Source organism: Colias croceus, chromosome 1, assembly GCF_905220415.1.
Source record: "Colias croceus chromosome 1, ilColCroc2.1".
Lineage (NCBI taxonomy): Eukaryota > Metazoa > Arthropoda > Insecta > Lepidoptera > Pieridae > Colias > Colias croceus.
Genome location: NC_059537.1, coordinates 7,260,124 through 7,279,652, shown reverse-complemented (window position 1 = coordinate 7,279,652; position 19,529 = coordinate 7,260,124). Strand labels below are relative to the sequence as shown.

General features: G+C 33.9%; 1 protein-coding gene across 2 annotated transcripts; it reads right to left on the bottom strand.

Annotated features, from left to right (window-relative positions):
- Positions 1-217: 217 nt before the first annotated feature.
- Positions 218-17,696, bottom strand: LOC123692885 (partitioning defective 3 homolog). Of its 2 annotated transcripts, XM_045637731.1 has the most exons (5): positions 17,454-17,696; positions 4,338-4,498; positions 3,159-3,988; positions 2,556-2,700; positions 218-482 (listed from the first exon to the last, which is right to left on the bottom strand). In XM_045637731.1, the coding sequence occupies exons 2-5, from the start codon at positions 4,489-4,491 to the stop codon at positions 352-354; spliced, it is 1,260 nt and encodes a 419-aa protein (XP_045493687.1). In that variant the 5' UTR covers positions 4,492-4,498; positions 17,454-17,696; the 3' UTR covers positions 218-351. The 2 variants fall into 2 exon arrangements, with proteins under 2 accessions (XP_045493687.1, XP_045493696.1); XM_045637740.1 differs by lacking the exon at positions 17,454-17,696 and having other exon boundaries at positions 3,159-3,990; positions 4,339-4,484.
- Positions 17,697-19,529: the final 1,833 nt, after the last annotated feature.

Below are 19,529 nucleotides of genomic sequence, written 5' to 3'. Positions count from 1 at the left end.
TCTACACATATTAAGAATTCTTCTCAAGCGATAGTAATGTGCATCAGGAAAGTCTCAAACAGTATAATGCAATCTAACTTAGAATAGGAACGTCGATGACCTTTGTGTTAAATATGATTTTCATACACGATTTACGATTTATTTTATTTCGTCTGCATAAAATTTCAAAACAAACGCTATTCCATAACGTCAGTTATTCGTTCGAATCCACAATCGTTCCCATTCTTAGTCGCATAGTTCAAGAATTCTTACAGAAAAAAATTCATATATAATTATTTCGTATAATAACAACATTCATATAGTAGAATAGTTAGGCGCCTGAAGTGGGTCCCCACAGCAGGCGCAGGGCAGTCAGCGTGCAGGTGCCCTCCTTGACACTCGCAGTAACACGGGCCCAGCGCGGACGTCCTTGAACAACCTTATAGCCTCCCCGTGGGTTAGACCCGCTGTTCCCCTACCGTTTACTGATACGATTTCGTCACCTGAAATATGAATAGATAAAAGTGTAAATTAACTAGGTTAAAGTATGACATTCTACATGAGAAATTAATTAAAATATCCTGCGTGTTATGTTGGCCATACACGCTACGGACTACCTATATGTAATATAGGTTAATCGTACAGCCCCCCTAGCCAAGTGGCTTACGTCAATCTCATACATTCGTAGTCTATTCTATTGAACGCTACGCTAACAGAAAACCACTTGGCTAGGGGGGCAGGTATGACTGCGTAGGTCACCTGACGTGTGGGGACGTTCAGTACACTGTGCATTCGAAAAAAAAAAATGATTTTCGATCTTGATCCGGTCGCATGTTACGGTTTACCTGCGCAGGTATACCTGTACAGGTGGACCTTTCAGGTGTGCCGGAGCGTGTGTGGACGCCATTAATCAGGTTAAACGAAACTAAAATGATTACCAATAAAACGTTTTCGCTTGAGTGATACAAAGGCATCTAAAAGATTATGTTATCTAACTTACATTGATGCGAGATGATGTGTGAAATTTTAATTAAAGTTCTTAAAAAAACACAAATTAAAACTAAGATGTACTAGCGGCGATTTATTTTGAAGACGGCAGTATTTATTTTAAACATAAAACATGTAGATAGTAAAACTTGCTTCCCCACATAATTTAATTTACTCTCAAAAGGACTTTTTCACATTTTGCAATATTTTTCATAGATGGTCTACTTCTATTGGTGTGTGTGGTGTTAGTTATACTATGGAAAATATTTTTTTTTTTACAAATCCAATGTTTTAACTTAGACTATCCATCAAAATAAGCTAATACAGTGTTCCATTAATATGCGTTAAAACATAACACATGTCGCTGTTTTTTGTATCACAAACACAATGCAGATTAGTTGAATGTAAATCCATCGCCTACGTCACCCATGCAGTGGAACGCAGGTGAGAGTTTTTAGTCGTGAGAGTGGGAAGGTCAAATTTCGAAAACCGGGGCGTCTATTAATAAAAAGCATGTTAATGTATTGACTTGCTTATAGTAAATACATTTTTGAAACTTCGTGATCAAAACTTTTTCAACTAATTTCATATGTAGGTAAGTATATGATAAGGTGCATAATTTATTGAAAAATAATTTATTAAAAACTAAGTACCTAATTATTTTTGATACGAATAAATTGGAAGCTTTATCGAATAAAACATTTGTACAGTTAGTTATGTTACACAGAAATAGCTGTGAAAAAATAAATCATGAAAAAAAGAAAGCTAGAAATTGATCAGACTCCAACGCACGTACGCAATTAATTTCCCAATACAAAAATATCAACTTTTAATTATCGTTTCGTAATGCATAACAATGACTAGGTGTTATTACGAAAAGCCTTATTGTCTTATTCCGTCTTTTTATAATTTTGACCTATTTATAATTTCTAATGGAACTGTATAAACCTTCTATAGAGCTATGAATAAATCATTAAGCCAGGTGAAATGTGCATAGTATGGGGTGTGCGGCCAAGGTGAAATGCAGCTGTTTTAACCGCCAATAAGGAATGTTCACGTTATAAAACGCCATAGAACTTTGTCCATAAAATACCTATTGAAATAATAAGTCTGAGAATATGAGGGATTTGAATGTTTTAGATGTAACTGTCACTGCAGTACCATATTTGTATTTGACAATATGGTATTAGTTAGTAATTATTAAACTATTTAATAAAGTATTGCTTGTAATATGCAATATGTAATCTAAGAAATATGGTACAAGCTCAGTGGTCGTTACAGCTGCAGAAACTTTTTTTAAATAGTAGTTTTTAAGAGTTAATTATGAACATTTTTGGTAATTAGGTAATTTACCTCGCAATCCGACGAGGCCAAGTCCTTTTCGTCTAAAATTCTAAATCTAAGAATAGACGAAATAGATGACTCGATTATTTATGATGTGTATAGCTAAGCATTATTATGAGATCAGTATCTGAATTTAATATTTAAAAAGGAAATATCATGTACGCAGAACTGGTTCACTTTCATATAATATGTTTTGTTGATCGACCAAAATATGTCCATATAAATATTGAAGTGAAATTTCTTACCTTCCCGAAGTAAACCGGATTCGGCCGCTTGTCCGTTATTAAAAATTGTTTTTACGAAGATTCCCATATCACCCCGAGGAGAGTCGCGGCCACCCACTATGCTGAAACCGAGACCCTTGCCACCAGCCGACTTTGTGAAACGCACCTGAAATTTGATATCACGAATTTAAATTAACCAGTTATTTAGTCAGTTTCAATTTGCATATCTATGTAAAAAAAGAAACGCCAAATATATTGCGCCAAATACTAAGCGTAAAAAAAATCAGCAAGTTTTAATCAGCAAGTTTAAGGCCGACTTATTGAAAGGGGCAGTGGGACAGAAGTCAGAACAACGTCTGCTAGGGCAGCCAGTTACTTATTATTATAAATGTTATGTTATGTTGTTATTACATTCAATAAAATGAAAACCACCATTATTTTCTGAGGCAATATAATCAAAACCCGTTGAAATAAAACCACAAGCTCGTTTGTGGAAGTAGGTTACTTTGATAGAGGTTTTAGATTTTAGATTTATTTATGTGCAAACATTTCTAATTATAAAAAAAAAATGATAAAAAACTATTGTTATCTTATTCTGTATTATGTGTAAAAAGGAATCCTTACCTCAAAAGTGTGTGTGTCTCTCGGTTCCGGGGCTGGAGGTCGCTTTGTCGGTTTTTGACCAGAAGCAGGTGGCGCGGGGGGAGGGCGAGTTGATCGCGGCGTAGAACTCACTCGAAGCTCCGACACTCCATTTCTTAATTGCTGTACAGGATCCTGCCGTACTTGAACCCTGGGCAATCTATACGGTTCCTCCCATAGTCTGTCACTATCACTTCCTAATCTATTATAACCATTTTTGTATATAGGAATGTCCATATTAACGTTCTCACTGTAGGGCCGACTCCGGCCGTCCCTACTATTCTTACGACGTTCTAGACCATATGAATAGTCAACGACATCTCTGCTCTCATCTTCTCGATTAATAAGCGGTGCTCGCTCTCTAGGAGCTGCATTTTTGGTTCGATACACATTTGGAGAACTACAACGTCGACGAAGCGTTGAGTTTTGTCGAGTTGGAGATGGCGAGGAAGGTTGTCGACCAGACGTCGGGCTAGGTACGTAAAATGTAGACGGTTGTTGTTGTGGCGGTGTAAGAACGTCATGTGCCGATAGAGCTCGTCTTCTCAATCCACCTCCAAGTTTTCCGAGAGCCCGAAGGATGTCAGGCGCCCCGCTGGTCACTCGCAGAGATGCTGTCGTGTACACTTTGCCACGATGTCTGAATGAGAGTTTTGCAGCGGGGGCGGGGGAACAGTGTGGAGGCGGACGAGGGGGGGATGGCGAACAACGTACAGGACTAGGTTCACGGTTCCCTGATCCAGGCCGCAGCCGTGAACATCTCCGTCGTAACTTTCGCCATCTCTGAGATAAGTTGGCATTCCAACTATCTTCTGAAAACATTTAAAATAAATTTTTATATTTTACAACGTATTTAAGCAAATAAATCATGTTAAATTTGTAAATTCGTTTTAATACAGTTGAAATACTTGTCTTGTAAAGTATAAGCTATGGCCATATTTATAAGTACTTATTATTTAAGTTAAAGGTTATCAAGTATTTATTAAATGATTTGCAGCTGGTTATACGCCCGTATCCGATCACTTTACTTTTAAACGTGAATAATAAACAGTGTCATTGTGATGAGGCATCAGACCACCTACATGCTCTTAGCACAACACTTTTAACAGAAGTAAAGCTATCGTGACATTTAAACAAAGGATGTAAACTTTTTCATATTACCTTTTTTCGTATCAGCATCTGACGCATAATCGTGTGTGCGAGGTGTCTGTGTTGGTGGTGTCGCGGGTGCTGCAAAGCTGTGTCTAAGAGGCGTCATACGAAGTAGCCGTGGTCGGTCACCGCCACCACGCGTGCCCCACGCAGGCGCACCCATGATTTAACTGAAATTCCAATTAAAAAAGGTATAGAACCATATTAGGAACACACAGAATTATTGTTAATAGCATGAGAATCACACAATCCTTGAAAGATCAACGCACTATTATGTAAAGTGTTTGTGTTGTCATTAATGTCTGAGTTTAATGGTTTAATAGTCCGCCAAGCAGCGCATCGCTAAATATAGTAACCGTTTGAGCTTATAAGAAACGTGTATAATTAGACAACACCATATGTTTGTCTTGCATAGACTCAGTAAGGTTTTAATAAACATATGCTTTGTTTGTTTAACTGCGGTTTGGTGTCAAAACATGATGCATTTTCAACAGTTTATAAAGGTATCATAGGTAGGGTTGTATCAAAAGATAATGCATCTTATTGCGATTATATAAAGGTGAGTTTAGAATGTATTAATATTAATGTCAAGACATAAAAACTGACCACCATAACACCCACACGGAGTGGGCTTAGGTCGCGTAAATATCTACGTCCGGTAACCATGTTTTATACTAACGTGCTAGCCGTCAGCCTTATTTGGATTGACCTAAAAATTACATCGTCTAAGCTCTACATACCTTAATAGTAAAGTTTAATGTTAGATGGAGTTGGTTACTAATTGATATACAACATGTTAATTCATTAATTGTCAAAAGGTGTTTTGAGTATGAATTACATTTGTATACTTATGCTCTCTGAAATTTTGCTGCAAATTATGTTATTACATTTTTGTATTCGTAATTGGTTTTATGCCCATGGGCGTAGCTAGCCATGGGCTCAGGGTGGGGCAACAATAATAAAAAAAATTTAACTAGCAACTTTATCCGAGGTATAATCCCGTTTAATTTTTAGGGCTTCGAGCCTCTAAAAGAAAAAAAACGAAGCTCATATTGGATCACTTTGTTGTCCGTCTGTCTGTCTATCTAAAAATATTTTTTTCTCAGGAACGCGTCGCGGTATCAAGCTGAAATTAATATTGAACACTAAAATCTACCGTCTCTTGAAGCTGTAAAAAAAATCAAACTTATATACCAACGCAATCAAAAAGATACAGCCGTTTATGTTGCAAATTTTCACATATTTTGACATTTGCAAGGGAATCAAAACCTAAACGGTTCGCACTTCGTCCTTTATCTGCGCTATAAGACGTTATTTCATTGAAAATTTCAAAATTCTGGGTACACGAAGAAACCTGTAGGATTTGATTCCTTGCGATCCTTGCGGATGTCGAAAATTTTCAGCAAAAACGGCTGTATCTTTTTGATTGGGTTGACTAGTAGTTTGATTTTTTCATAATTTCAGCATGATACCTCCATGCGTTTCAGAGAAAAATGGTCTTGACAGACAGACGGACAACAAAGTGATCCTATAAGGGTTCCGGTTTTTCTTTTTGTGGTTTGGAACCCTAAAAATATGGTTTGGCTACTATATTATATAGTTTATCTTTCTATAGATACATTAATGTGATGTATTAATTTCTTTTTACCATGAAATAAATAAACATGTCTATATAAATGGTAAATTAAACCATTTTAAATGGTAAACATATCCCAGTAATTAAAGCATATTTTAACCTCGCACTAAATTTCCGATGCAATTTCGTTTTTGTTTTAAAGTTTAGGGTCACTTACTGACCATAAAAACACAAATTGCTGATAGATCCAGGTGGTGCTTCGCTCGCAATCTTAAAGAAAAATTTTTGGGCGATATTTCGGAGACTATCCACTTTAGAGCCAAAGTTATTTTGCCTTTTTATAGGAAGTAAAATTTCGCATCTTTTATACCCTGTAAACTTTTTTGTAAAACTTACCGTGTACGATTTATGGCCCATTTAATGAACCGGTTTATCGTTTTGGCTAATAACTTTTAAAATATTGGATTAATCAATAAAATGCATTTATCAATTTTTTAAGATCACTTCATTCTCTACAACTTTTGTTCAACTACTAAATACTTAAACTTTTCTAGTGCCCATACTTTTTGAGTTTGTCGGCGGCCGGCGCTCGGCGGGTGACGCAGCCTAAAAATTTTTTTTTTACGGATGTAATGAAGACGAAAAAGAGATATCCAATGCAAGTGGATTTTTGATAAAATTTTGATTTTTTTTTATAGAAAAATTATTTTATAACACATTTTTCTAAATATCCTCCTTTCGTTTACTTTTATTTTATTCTTGCATCCGAATATAAAATAATATAAATTATAATATGTACTCAATATTATTCAGTTTTACGAAATACAATACCTAACATAAAATATTTAAAAAGTCCATTAGGTACTATTGCAGGTGAGGAAATTAACTATTAATTTTGAAGAACTACCAGTACATAATTTTTAATTAGTTTCTTGAATTTGTAGCATTATATGGTATGCAATATGCATAGGTAATCCAAAACTTTAAAATTGTAGGCATTAGAAAAAAAACTTTTTAACAAAAGTTGTAGAGAATAAAGTGATCTTAAAAAATGGATAGATGTATTTTATTGATTAATCCAATATTTTAAGAGCCAAAAACGATAAACCAATTCATTTAATGGGCGATAAATAGTAAACGGTGAGTTTTCCAAAAAGAGTTTACAGGATATAAAAGATGCAAAATTTTACTTTCTACAAAAAGCCATAATACAACCTAAGACAATAACTTTTGCCCTAAAGTGGATAGTTTCCGTTAAGATTGCGATCGTGGCTATATGGATCTGCTTAGGCGCTGGGCGTATGACAATTTGTTAATCAGTAAAATTAGAGGTAAATAATTGCACATAGGAATAGTGACTCACACAGACAAACGAAAAACAAAAGGATTACGTTTGTTTACGCATCGGGTCAATCTTGCGCAAACTTTCGAAAGTGAGTTTTCTTGCGGATATTAAGTTTTGTAGTCAGTAGTTAGATAATTTAATTTTTTAGATTTGGTTAGGTACCTTCCAGGCCAGAGCCAGGGTGGGGCAAGCGCCCCACCCTGCCCCACCGTGGCTACGCCCATGTTTATGCCCATCTCAGAAATGTCATGGACACTAACTACCTTCTATAACAGTAATAAACTCTAAATTGCTAACAAATTTAAAGCTGGGTTTCAATTCGGACTAGTCTAGTCTAGTTTTTATGGAAGAACTACTAAAATAAAGAATTACCTACTTACTTAAAATAATTACATTTAAAAATAAATTGAAAGTATTTAGCCTTACTAGTATCTAAGTACTTAGGTATATTAGCGTATAACATACATAAACCAATGAAAAGTATGATAATGGAAGTACATATTCCATTTTACAAACACACAAATCCACAAATCCACAACAGTCTAAAAAAAGGTCATCAGTTCAAATAATTACGTTGATTTAAGACTAAAAAATCATATAGGTAGCTAAAAGAAGTATAATATTATGGTCAATGTACGTTAAGTGAAATTTGACTCCTTATCATAGTTTCATTATCAGTCATGTAACGATTTCGCGACCTGATAGCATTTAAAGCGCTACAATCCCTTGACTAAGTCGCTGATGTCAAGGTAAACATATTATGTCGGTTACATGCGCTTGCCTGAATTATTAAGCTATTGCATAGCTTCTATCGAGCGCGGTGACCGAATCCAGAAATTGCGTAACGAAAAACCTCACGCTCCCCACTCCGACAGGCACGGAAGTGTGGCTTGAAGGCATGCTATGCAATAGCTTTACCGCGGCAGTCCCCGAGTGCCACACGTATTTTTTTTAATTTTTGAATCAAAAATCAAGTTACTGTTTAAAAATATTTTAGAAGGATTATAGAATATAGATACAGACTCAATATTGACCACCGAATATCGAATGTAGAGCTACGTAGAGTAACTACTCATGTTTTTAGCTTGTTAAAAACAAAACATGATTGAAATTAACGTAACCCTAACTTGTACAACACTATTAAAAGCATTTTTTTATAATAATAAAGTTTCTAAACATACAAAAAGGTTAATAGCTTATAAAACTCATATTTATTAAATTATATTATGTATTAACACAACCATAGGTAATGTTAATCGTAAAACGTATTAACTATAATAAGGTTACAGCTGCAGCGTGATAATCATAGTTCCCTCAATATTTCATTACATCGTTTTTATAAGGGAACTATTTCAGTAGTATCAATAAAGATAACTGTTTAATAGCACTATTTTAAGTCCATACGTGTGTACGAGCCCGATGTGCAGCCGAATGTGCCGGCGCGTCGCGGATATCCGGTTGGCTGCGGTCTTCCACTCATACAAAATAGTCATTACGATTTATTTTCATACAGGTATGTTTAATACGACCTTTTAATGGTATAAATACATGGGTTAATGGTATAAATACCCCATGTATGAAGCGGGATAAACATAAATGAATGCGATATTAGCGTCGAAGTAGAGTCAGCGTTCCTCAGGTAGACGTATTTTGTGAAATGACAAAAACGTACATTTTCTCGATTTTTTGATGAGAAAATATACAAAAAATTGTACTTTTTTCTCCCATGTATATATACATATACAGACAAAGTATGAAGAGTCCAAATCAGAAATTCAATTGTCTGTGAACTTTAGGTTACTTCATTTAACAATACTACCATCTTAATTATCATTACCATAAAATCTCAAGTTTAAACAAAAACCCTACACTTGACTTTGTATGGTCCATTGTTACATGGTATTATAATTTCACACGATTTCCTTAATTGGCAAAGACTCCGTTACATGCTAATTTTAGTATATAATTATGCATAATATGAGAACTATTAATATCTGTTGATATATTTTGTAATTTCTTAATATACAGTACCTAAGTATTAATTTCTCCCACAATTAAAAATTGAGGATAGAATGAACTTAAATAAGATACCTATATTATGATATAACTAAGTACTTAATAGTAAATGACAAAATATTATGTATTCTTCAATACATTAATTTGTAATACATCACATTATAGCCATATATACCTACGTAGTTAGGTGAATTTTAATTAAATGAAACTCAATTCTCATAAGGTTAATTTGTAGTCTATTAAATCAAGTGTTCGTCGAATAAGAAAAGAAGGCTTCTCTTACGTCAATACTTGCACTCTGGTTATATTATATTCTAATTATTTTATGTGTAATTTGCACTTTGCACTGCCTCTTCAAATCACCCGTAATTTTAATAGTGAAAAAAAATTTCGTAGACAATTTGTAGACAAACACAATGACCACTAGACTAACTAGGGAATAACAATAGCTCCGTCCACCGCAACTAAAGTATGGATCTCTCGGGAGGAACATGAGTGTAATTAAATTCCGCCGACATCAGCTCATACATCTAAGGGTGATCTGTATTTCGATAGCCCACCCAGGGGTCCAATAGCAGCGGGGAAGGACAATATAATATCACCGGACAGATAGAGCTCACTCGAATAATGTACATTTTTTAAACAAATATGCTTTACCGAGTTTTTCTATTAAACCCATCCAGTATATCCAAGTAGGGGCCATCCATAAAGTACGTCACACGTAAAGAGGGGGGGAGGGGGTCGACAAAGTGTGACATGGTGTGACAAGGGGTGGGAGGGGTCCTAAGTTTCGTGACATCACATTAAAAAATCTAGAGGTACTAAACACGTAATTTGAAATATTATAAATTAAACTAAAAAATATCTCCAACTCTATCTTTATACGCAATACGGTTAGGGCAATACGGTTTAAATTGTTTTGTTGACAATTTTATATTTATTCATTAGTTTATTTTTTTGTTATTGTTTCAAATATTTCATATTATGTTGATTTCATAAAAAAGTACTTAATTTAAATGGAAATAAAACTATTTTGAAACTGCTGTTTTAATTTAATAATTGTTTCGATGTTAAATTGCAAAACATGTGATGTCACACTAGGGAGGGGGCGGTCTTAGAAATGTAACCACCTGTGACAAGGACGGGGGGGTGCTCAAAAACTCATGAAATTAGTGTGACGTACTTTATGGATGGCCCCGTAGATTAAGCTACTAAGAATGAATATTTTGAGTGCTAATATTTGCAAACACAAAGATTAAACGTAACATAAGCATTAGAAATAAATAAATACTTCGTCTATCAGAAATGAATACTTGGTCGATTATAAAAACGCCTACATCGATAATGTTTCTTATTTCAAAGCATAACACAGTACACGTGCAAATCTAAAAAAAATCCTCACAATAACACACCTTATCTAAATCAGCATAGTGTAACTAAAATGATCCAACAGCATATAAGAATTACAAATGATGCTTCGTTATATTATTTCGTTTCATAAATTCATCTTTATGAGGATGAGTCCAGTTAGCGGTTTGGTGGGAAAGTGTAGTTAATTTGCACAGACCGTCCCGTTGTGTGCCGAATTCGGAAAGCTTTGGTCACTGCTCTTCCGGTTCACGGTTTATGCAGCTCTGACAAACAACCACTAATTGCCAACTACATATTATCCTATCCTTCCTAATATTATAAATGCGAAAGTTTGTGAGGATGGATGTGTGTGTGTGTGTGTGTATGTTTGTTACTCTTTCACGCAAATTATACTACTGAACCGATGACAATTAAATTTAGCACACATATAGAGGGAAACTTGGATTAACACATAGGATAGGTTTTATCCCGGAAATCCCACGGGAACGGGAACTATGCGGGTTTTTATTTGAAAACGCGGGCGAAGCTGCGGGCGGAAAGCTAGTATTAATATAATCCTATGGTCCCGCTGAAAAATATTAAGTTTCGCGCCGCATCGTTTCATAATCGTTTTGATTGGTTGATCATTGTATTGGCATTCTGAAATGTGATACACGTTTTATGTTACTTCATTACAAATCTGTTTGTTCATTTTATAAGTGTGTCTTTTAAAGAGTCGTCATAATTATGATGAATGGTTTAAAAGAAAAATTTTGAAGTGCTTTTCATATTGTTTCTGTTTTTTCGAAAAACATAATATGTAATAAACAGCTTTACTGAGTAAGTAGCTAGTAATTAGAGTAATCTTTGAATATGCATTTATTACACATATGAATAATGGGTGAGGGCACGATTAAAAATATTATCTACTAACATATAATTTTAGTTTAATATATCGAGGCAAAAAAATTAACCGCATTAAAACAAGACCACATTTATTACCTATGTAAATTGTTTTCGTATACAAAATTATTTTATTTGTACACATGTCTAATTTCAGTTTTAAACAAGTTACACCTACATTAAGCGATTTCATCGTCACAAAGTACTCGACATAATATACCCACACTCAATATTAACATAATGAAATGTTACAAACGTAGCCCACGATGTGCTAAATATAAATAATATAGGTATGCATTGTACCTTTCTAAAGGTATCTTTTTACCAAATGAAAGTTCTGGAAATTTCTTTTCAATTTAATGTCTTTGATATAATTTTATACATCCAATTTATTGTCGTTAGATATTGATCTTTGTATTTAAATAAATTTCTTAATTCTAGAGATAAATCCAACGTTAATTGACGGATGTTATTATTTTGGTATACCGTGTAAGTCCGGTATATGATGCAGTTTTAATATTGGCTAAAAAAACGTTCTTTACGTTTTGATTCAAGCTTTGCTCTGAATTTAGTGCCAATTAGAGATTCCGGTATAGAAGTTCATTTGCCTCAAACATTGAAACGTGTGAAATTGTTTAAAGTACTTCGTGTTTCCGTAATAAGTGGTATAATTAAAGACCTTTTTGAAGGGTGAGCAATTCGTTAACGAGTACGAATAGAATATAGAATGTGTAACAGCACGTTAAGAGCCATACTAGTTAAAGTTGTCTGAGTAGATACACATTATAGTATGAGTATAATTATTATATTACTTATTTTATCTTTAGTTTAATATGCTTATGGTCGTAAACCTCATGGGTTTATTTCATGATATTATATTGAAAGAAAGAAGATATTGAATTGTAATTGAAGGACATTGTTTTACTGCATCAATATGTAGATTGTAGAGACCATGTTCATTTCATGTACTATATCCACCAAATTGTTGATAATTATATGCTCAGATTCATGCCTTAAATTCTTCATGATAGTTTATGCCTATAAATACAACGGATACACTTCCATAAAACAGGCCTATAATTCATTAGCGTAGTTTTTTCATGACACCACACTTACGCACGTTGTTGCTATACTGTCTCAATAACAAATGATAAATATTTACATCATAATAATACTAATACGAATTTATGTTGCGTGTAACGGGTTCGTGTTTCGCTGCGCCCACATTTATTAATGAAACCAAGATTTATACGTGACTATGAGAGCGATAGTGGTACTGGGCCCTTAGGAATGTGACCCGCGACTGTATTGTTATTTACTAAAACCTTGAACCGGCTACATAAGATATGTCATGTTTTAAGTCATGCCATGTAAACAATTAACCTTATATTTTATACCTTTAGGCTCTTTATCAAAAGGCCACGAGCATTACTTATAGACGATCTTTTAAATTATAATGTGTAGTTACTATAGCTGTACTGTTGTATTACATTTTATGGATAGAACTAATAGTATGCTTCTAGCACATATGATTTTCTGCAAGTAAGTGGGGCGTACGGTACTGTTGTCACGGTACATCTTCTAAGTACACAATGGTGTTCAGTATCGAATCAAGAGTCTTCCCATACTGAATGCCCTAGATCTCAGATAGAAAGAACTCTGGGAAATTGCTTCCCGTTCTTTGTCATTATTCAGTTTGGTCTCCTTTGTGATTCAATCTCGAGTGAAAACGGTTTGCTCTGGTTTTCTGATTGATAGTTTGAGTTGTCACTACATCTAGAGCAGTTACATTTTTTTCAATTATAGTTAGAGTAAGCATTTGACTGTAAAAGTACAATTGCTATGTTCTTCTTGTTTAACGTTTCTAAAAACACGTTAAAAGTTTGTAAAAAAAAAAAGAAAAATAAATACAAGATCACTACAGATAACAAAAATTGAGTAATGCTATAAGTAATTAACACAACAACCAGAGATACAGATTTGACAACTAGCTTAACTATCATAACTAATTTTATGCAATAGTAGAAACTTTATCCTGATAGAGTCTATGTCGATTCAGCGCCACTTTGGAAATGCGTCATATACTTACGTGAATAATAATGAATTAAAAAATTTCTTATCAAACCGATATTATGGTACATTTTCCTTCCTCTCCATGAATGAGTGTATGAATAAAATAATATTTTAATAACATACGCTCATGTTATTCAGTTTGACCGCATTGATGATTAATAGGAATCAATAGACAATTAAGTGCTTTGTGACGAATCTTTATAGGTACATTGTATTGCTTTAATCGTTATTAGCCTTGCAGCAAATTTAAATATATCATTATCCATAATACTGATTAAATTCAAGACTCTACATACAAAAAATTAGCCTTCAATAATACTCAGAGACAAACATAATGAATATTTTACGACACGTTGGTTTAGTAAAGTCATCTATTAGAAATTACAATTCGAGGTCGTTTAATAAAAATCTTGTAATCTTTATTACAATCTGTGTAAACTGTAAACATTTACGTTTTGTAAAATGATAAAAATATTTATGACGTTTGGTTTTTTTTTTACTATATGTATGCTAATTATCAAATATGATATGCATTATGCAAATACATAATTCGTTTCGTTAAATCATTGCTGTATTTATTTCGAGGTACAAAGGATATAACATGGACTATTGATACTTTTAAAAGAGCAACTAGGTATGGAGTTTCTTGCTCGGTTCTTCTCCATAGATACGCTTTCCGAATCGGTGGTAAATATTAAAAAATGTTATGACGATTCAAAAGTGATTTTATAAGAAGTCTAATTGAATCAATGAATGTTTGAGTTTGAGTTTACTTATTAAATCCTATTTTAAAAACTATAATACAATTTTAGCTAATACGTAAGTTATAGACGGGACAATTTTTTCATAATTATAAGAGTTAAGAAAAGTTTGCTAAATTATGAAACATATAATATTAGTCTCATCAACTTCACGTTTCTAAGTGTAAAAAAAGTCTTAGGAATCAAACTTGCATACAATATGTCCTAGTGAATTCTTAATTCTAGACGCCCAGAAATTACAGCGACGGGAGTCAGACCACATCGTGATTAACAACTATAATAGGTAGTTATATAATTTAATTAATATAAATCATTTGTAATACTTCAACAAGAATATGAACCAGTAACTAATATAGAAACTGTCGTGACTTGAAAGCGTGAAAGGTTGTAAACTTAGGTACTGCCAAAAGTAGAATTGGCATTTGTTATAGATCAAGGATTAAATTGCGTTGTGTACCTACGTTGTGTTTTATTTATTTATAAATGGAGTGAGTCTCAACTCAAATATGTAGAGTTTCAACTCGAATATTCGAGTCTTAAAGGAACGAGATGATAGCGAAGTGCCGTAAAAAGCTGCAGGCATTGAGAGCAGTGGGTAGGTACCTTATATTATATTTCTTCCAAGAGCAATTTGGAATGGAATTACAGAAGAACTTTTTTATTTTGAAGATAGGGATACATACGTAGGATGAAGTAGGTGCCTACTTTTTATTAGGTTCATTTTGGCATTGAAACCAGAACAACAATATCGTAATTCTGACGGAATAACGGCAACGGTTTATTAATTCGTATCCCACACTCGTTATCCATAATAGGAAGATCAAGTTTGAATCCGCGTTAATGACCTAAGTTTCCTTCTTTGTGTTACCAAGAATATGACAAGGACAAAATTCTGAGACATTTCGTTTAGTTGCTTAAATTTCAATTTATTTAAGCAGTGTAATGTTCATTAGAAGCAATAAAATAACCTTTGAAGGAAAGGGATTTGTATAATGATACAAATTATGTAACAACTAACAACGTACAGTTTAAAGAAGAGCGGTTAGATAACACACATGTTGTAATTTACACAACAAAGACCGCTATAACAATACGATGGATTAATCTTCTAATGGGTTGATGTGAGCCGCGGTATATATCCCAATATGCATGCTGTATAGGCAATAAAATGAGGGTGTTACATCAATGCACTACGATGGTGGCCCTGCAATATTCACTGACTCGGAAATTTGTGGAAATTTGATCCTTCACGATATCAAAATACGATTCTTATAGATGCACAGGCTATTTGTACAATTGTGTAGCGGAGTGTAGCGTAAGGGGTCATACTGCAAGGGGACGTACGGACCCCAGTGCCTGCAGCGTTCAAACAGGGTTTTTCAAACATTTACTTATCAGTTTTCCAGCTGATTGAATAATTTTAAATTGCTTCCATATCCATCTAGATTAACGTTTTGGTTTCGCTAAAATTGATTACGGACAGTTCAATTGGTTAAAGTAAAACGAAACCGTAGAAAATAGAAAAATCGTCACGACAATATTATGTACTGTTATTACTTTCTAGAATAAAATAGGGGTATTTCTTTAGTAATTTGCGGCACGAATTAAGGGGGGGGAGGGGAGGGAAAGGGAGGGGGGAAGTAAGGGGAGACTCCCTGTGAAGTGGGGGGGTGCGGAAACCCCCCCTTATATTTTTTTTTATTTTTTTTTGAGTTTATATTTATAGTAGCTTACCGCCCGCGGCTTCGCCCGCTTTGTCTAAAACCTAATAAATTATATACTAAAACCTTCCTCTTGAATCACTCTATCTATTAAAAAAAACCGCATCAAAATCCGTTGCGTAGTTTTAAAGATTTAAGCATACAAAGGGACATAGGGAAATAGGGACAGAAAAAGCGACTTTGTTTTAAATCCTATGTAGTGAAATGTAGTTAGATATATATTGAAGATTATAGGCTTTCTTGACTGCTCCGGCGCTGCAGAACGTGGCGCTTGCCCCCGTGTACCTCGTTGCAGGCAGGAGTCTTCACTCGCCTTCGTAGCTTCGGCTTTTTGGTCGCCTTTGGCGACCAGCCTCAGCCACTCCGGCTCGCTTGACTCTGCCTGCTCCTCAGCACACGCGGGCGCCACGCTCCTCCGCGCCTCCGACTTTTTAAATACACTCTAGTGTATGACAGACAAGTCCCACGTGGAATCGGGGTGGACAGATTCGGTTCTGTTACTAACAATTTGTGTGCAATATACATACAATAAAAAAAACATTTTTTTAATAATTATATATGTTTGATACAATTTACAAGGGCATTTAATGGATCAATTTTATTTTTTTCCAATCAGCGTCTCCACATATTATATTCTTTAATAATATCATCGAAGTTTGGGTGGTTATAGTTATCTTTTTTTTAAAAATCTCTTTACAACACGCCACTGGGACTCAATTCTTCGAGTATGAGTCCCATCAGGGGCAACAAATGGGTTGTCTGGATCTGAGTGATTAACTTTTTTATGAACAAACCCATGTTGCCCAAATCATATACTACTCACCAATAATCCGTATGAATTGTTGTCCCTCAGCAACATGCTTTTGAATGAACTATGTAGGAACTATGGTTTTTAATGCACATTTTGACAATTGTTATCTCTTTCAAACACAATTCTTGTAGGTAGTTTTGTCAATGTAACTCAAACAATTTTGAACATAACCTCAAAAATTAAAATTAAGATTTCTCTGTAATTACATGTTTCCGCACGAAAAGCCGTTAATGTATGTTACGGGGCATTATTATCGATCGAAAGAAATTAAAATCACGCCGAAATTCATGCCGCAAGTTACTAAAGTCAACCCAAAATAGGTTCTACAAGTAATATAAATAAAACTTATAATTGAAATTAAAAAAATGTCAATTGATTTATAATCTAGTTTCTTAGTTCAATAAAAGTTCGTAAAAAATCATTATATTACCATGACCATAGTATAAAAAAATTGGAACGTTACAAAATAATTGTAAAATTTAATATTTTCAAACTACTTTTAAAATTTATTTCATATAAATGCTTAATATAGGATAACTTATTATTATTAATTATTTATGAGGGCTTACCTTAGAGTAGTTGCTATTAAATTAATCCACAACAGTTTTTAAAAATAATTTAATAAAACTAGCCGCTTAATCATTCTTAAGTTCAGAAACAACAAATCAATTGAAATAACTGAATGCGAGGCACTTAAGGAATGCACTTAAAGTTTATACGAATATGAATCGAACTCTATCATATCAACAAATAACACTGCACCAGCCAATGTTGACGCGTACGTTTGACGCGACCGTTGGAATAACACTAACATAACCTCAAAACTCTTACGCTAAGCCCGCGCTGTCAGACGTTGTTTATCTGTGGATTTGTGAGCGCCAAATGAAAAGGAAATATTTTCAGCAGAGTGTTAGAATAGGATAGAGGTATTTTTCATTTAAATAACATATTTTAATAACGGCTATTAGTGACGGCTTCACTATTTTTCTTTTGAAAAGTACAACTGAATGCTAAAGTAGAGGTGTTTTTATGAAAAATATCGTGTTGTGAGATTTATATTGTGGGCTAATTACAAAATACCTAAATCATTTATAATAATAATTTATTATTTATATTCGGTATACCATACCATACTATAAAAACAATTCTCTAAATAACATTTGTATTCTTCGAGGGTTGCCTATACTTGTATACGTAGTATATTATTATTAGTCTGTGCCTATACATATAGTATTGTTAGTTAAAGACTAGTGCGACAATTTATGTATCTATGTAGGAAATAATATGCTGTTACACGGGACCAGTTAAAGCTTTTGCATTTACATCGATTAATATATTTCCTTGTCCTAATGTAAATGAGCTTGTATTGATTTTGTGCACAATAAGTCAGACGAAAGCCCTCAAGCTTCTATATAGATAGAGAAGTAAGAGTTCCCACGTCTGGCGCCGGGAATGGCGACGACAAGGCTGTCGTTAACATTTTATTATGTTGTTTAGTCTGATATTAATCCTCAAATTAATGATTGAAGCTGAATTAAACTGCTATTAATACAATAGATTGAAATGTTAGCGTTATAATTTTAAAAGTGTAGGTAGTAATTTTGATTTTTCATAAATATTTTGATAGATTTATAATACTAATGTAATAGCCAATATAAGTGAGGCATTACCTTGTTTGTCAAGTCCATATTATTATAAAGGCGAGGGCACAACGTCGGCGTCGTCGGTCAGCTAGCGGCGCGTGCTTCCTGCGTGCTTCGGGAAGGGGCACGTGCACGACTTTAATTTATAAAACTCGGTATATGCACCGTGCCTTATACAGTATGTTACTAATTTTGTACGGAGAATTGTTATGTATGTTTTATTTTAGGACTATATGACAGTGGGAAACAAATATGGACAACGCATATGACAGAAGTAGCTGTTTACAAATAAACGACTATATTTCATTGCAATCGAAAGCTTCGAGTAAAAACACAGTTCTTAATAATCACAATAACATTAGTAATGCAAAATGTAAATGGTGTGTCTGTTTCCGTATAATTTTTGCTCAATCACTTATAAGCTATGGAAAAAGCTGCGTTCTCAAACACAACTCTAATAACTGATTTACTAGGTTTTTCCTAGAATTTATTGAACTCATATACATATTATCGAACTACTTGTCTGTGATTACTTTTAATATTTATTATAGTTAAAATATGAACTAGAAAAATTCATTAAATTGTTCTGATTGACAGGCACGATGACCATCACAAAGTATTGAGAAAACATCACACACTAGTCCCAAACGGATATACATATTATGTAATCGATATTTCAGACGCATCATTGGACGCATCACTGTTTTATCACTTTTATCAATGAGAATGATTATTATTATTGTATGTTAATAATTCTAATATGGACAAATCCTGAAAACATAATTTTATGCATTTCTAAAATACGCAAAAATTAAACTTAAAGATAAGTAGGTGTATGCTTTATTGTTAGTGTATGTAGACTTTAATTAATTATGTATAATATAGGTATTATCTTCCTACGGCTATACAAATATGTATGTATATTTATCCGGAATATACTCTATCTTTGTGCTGAATTTCATGTAGATCCGATCCATTGAGCAGTGAAAGAGAGAAACCCCA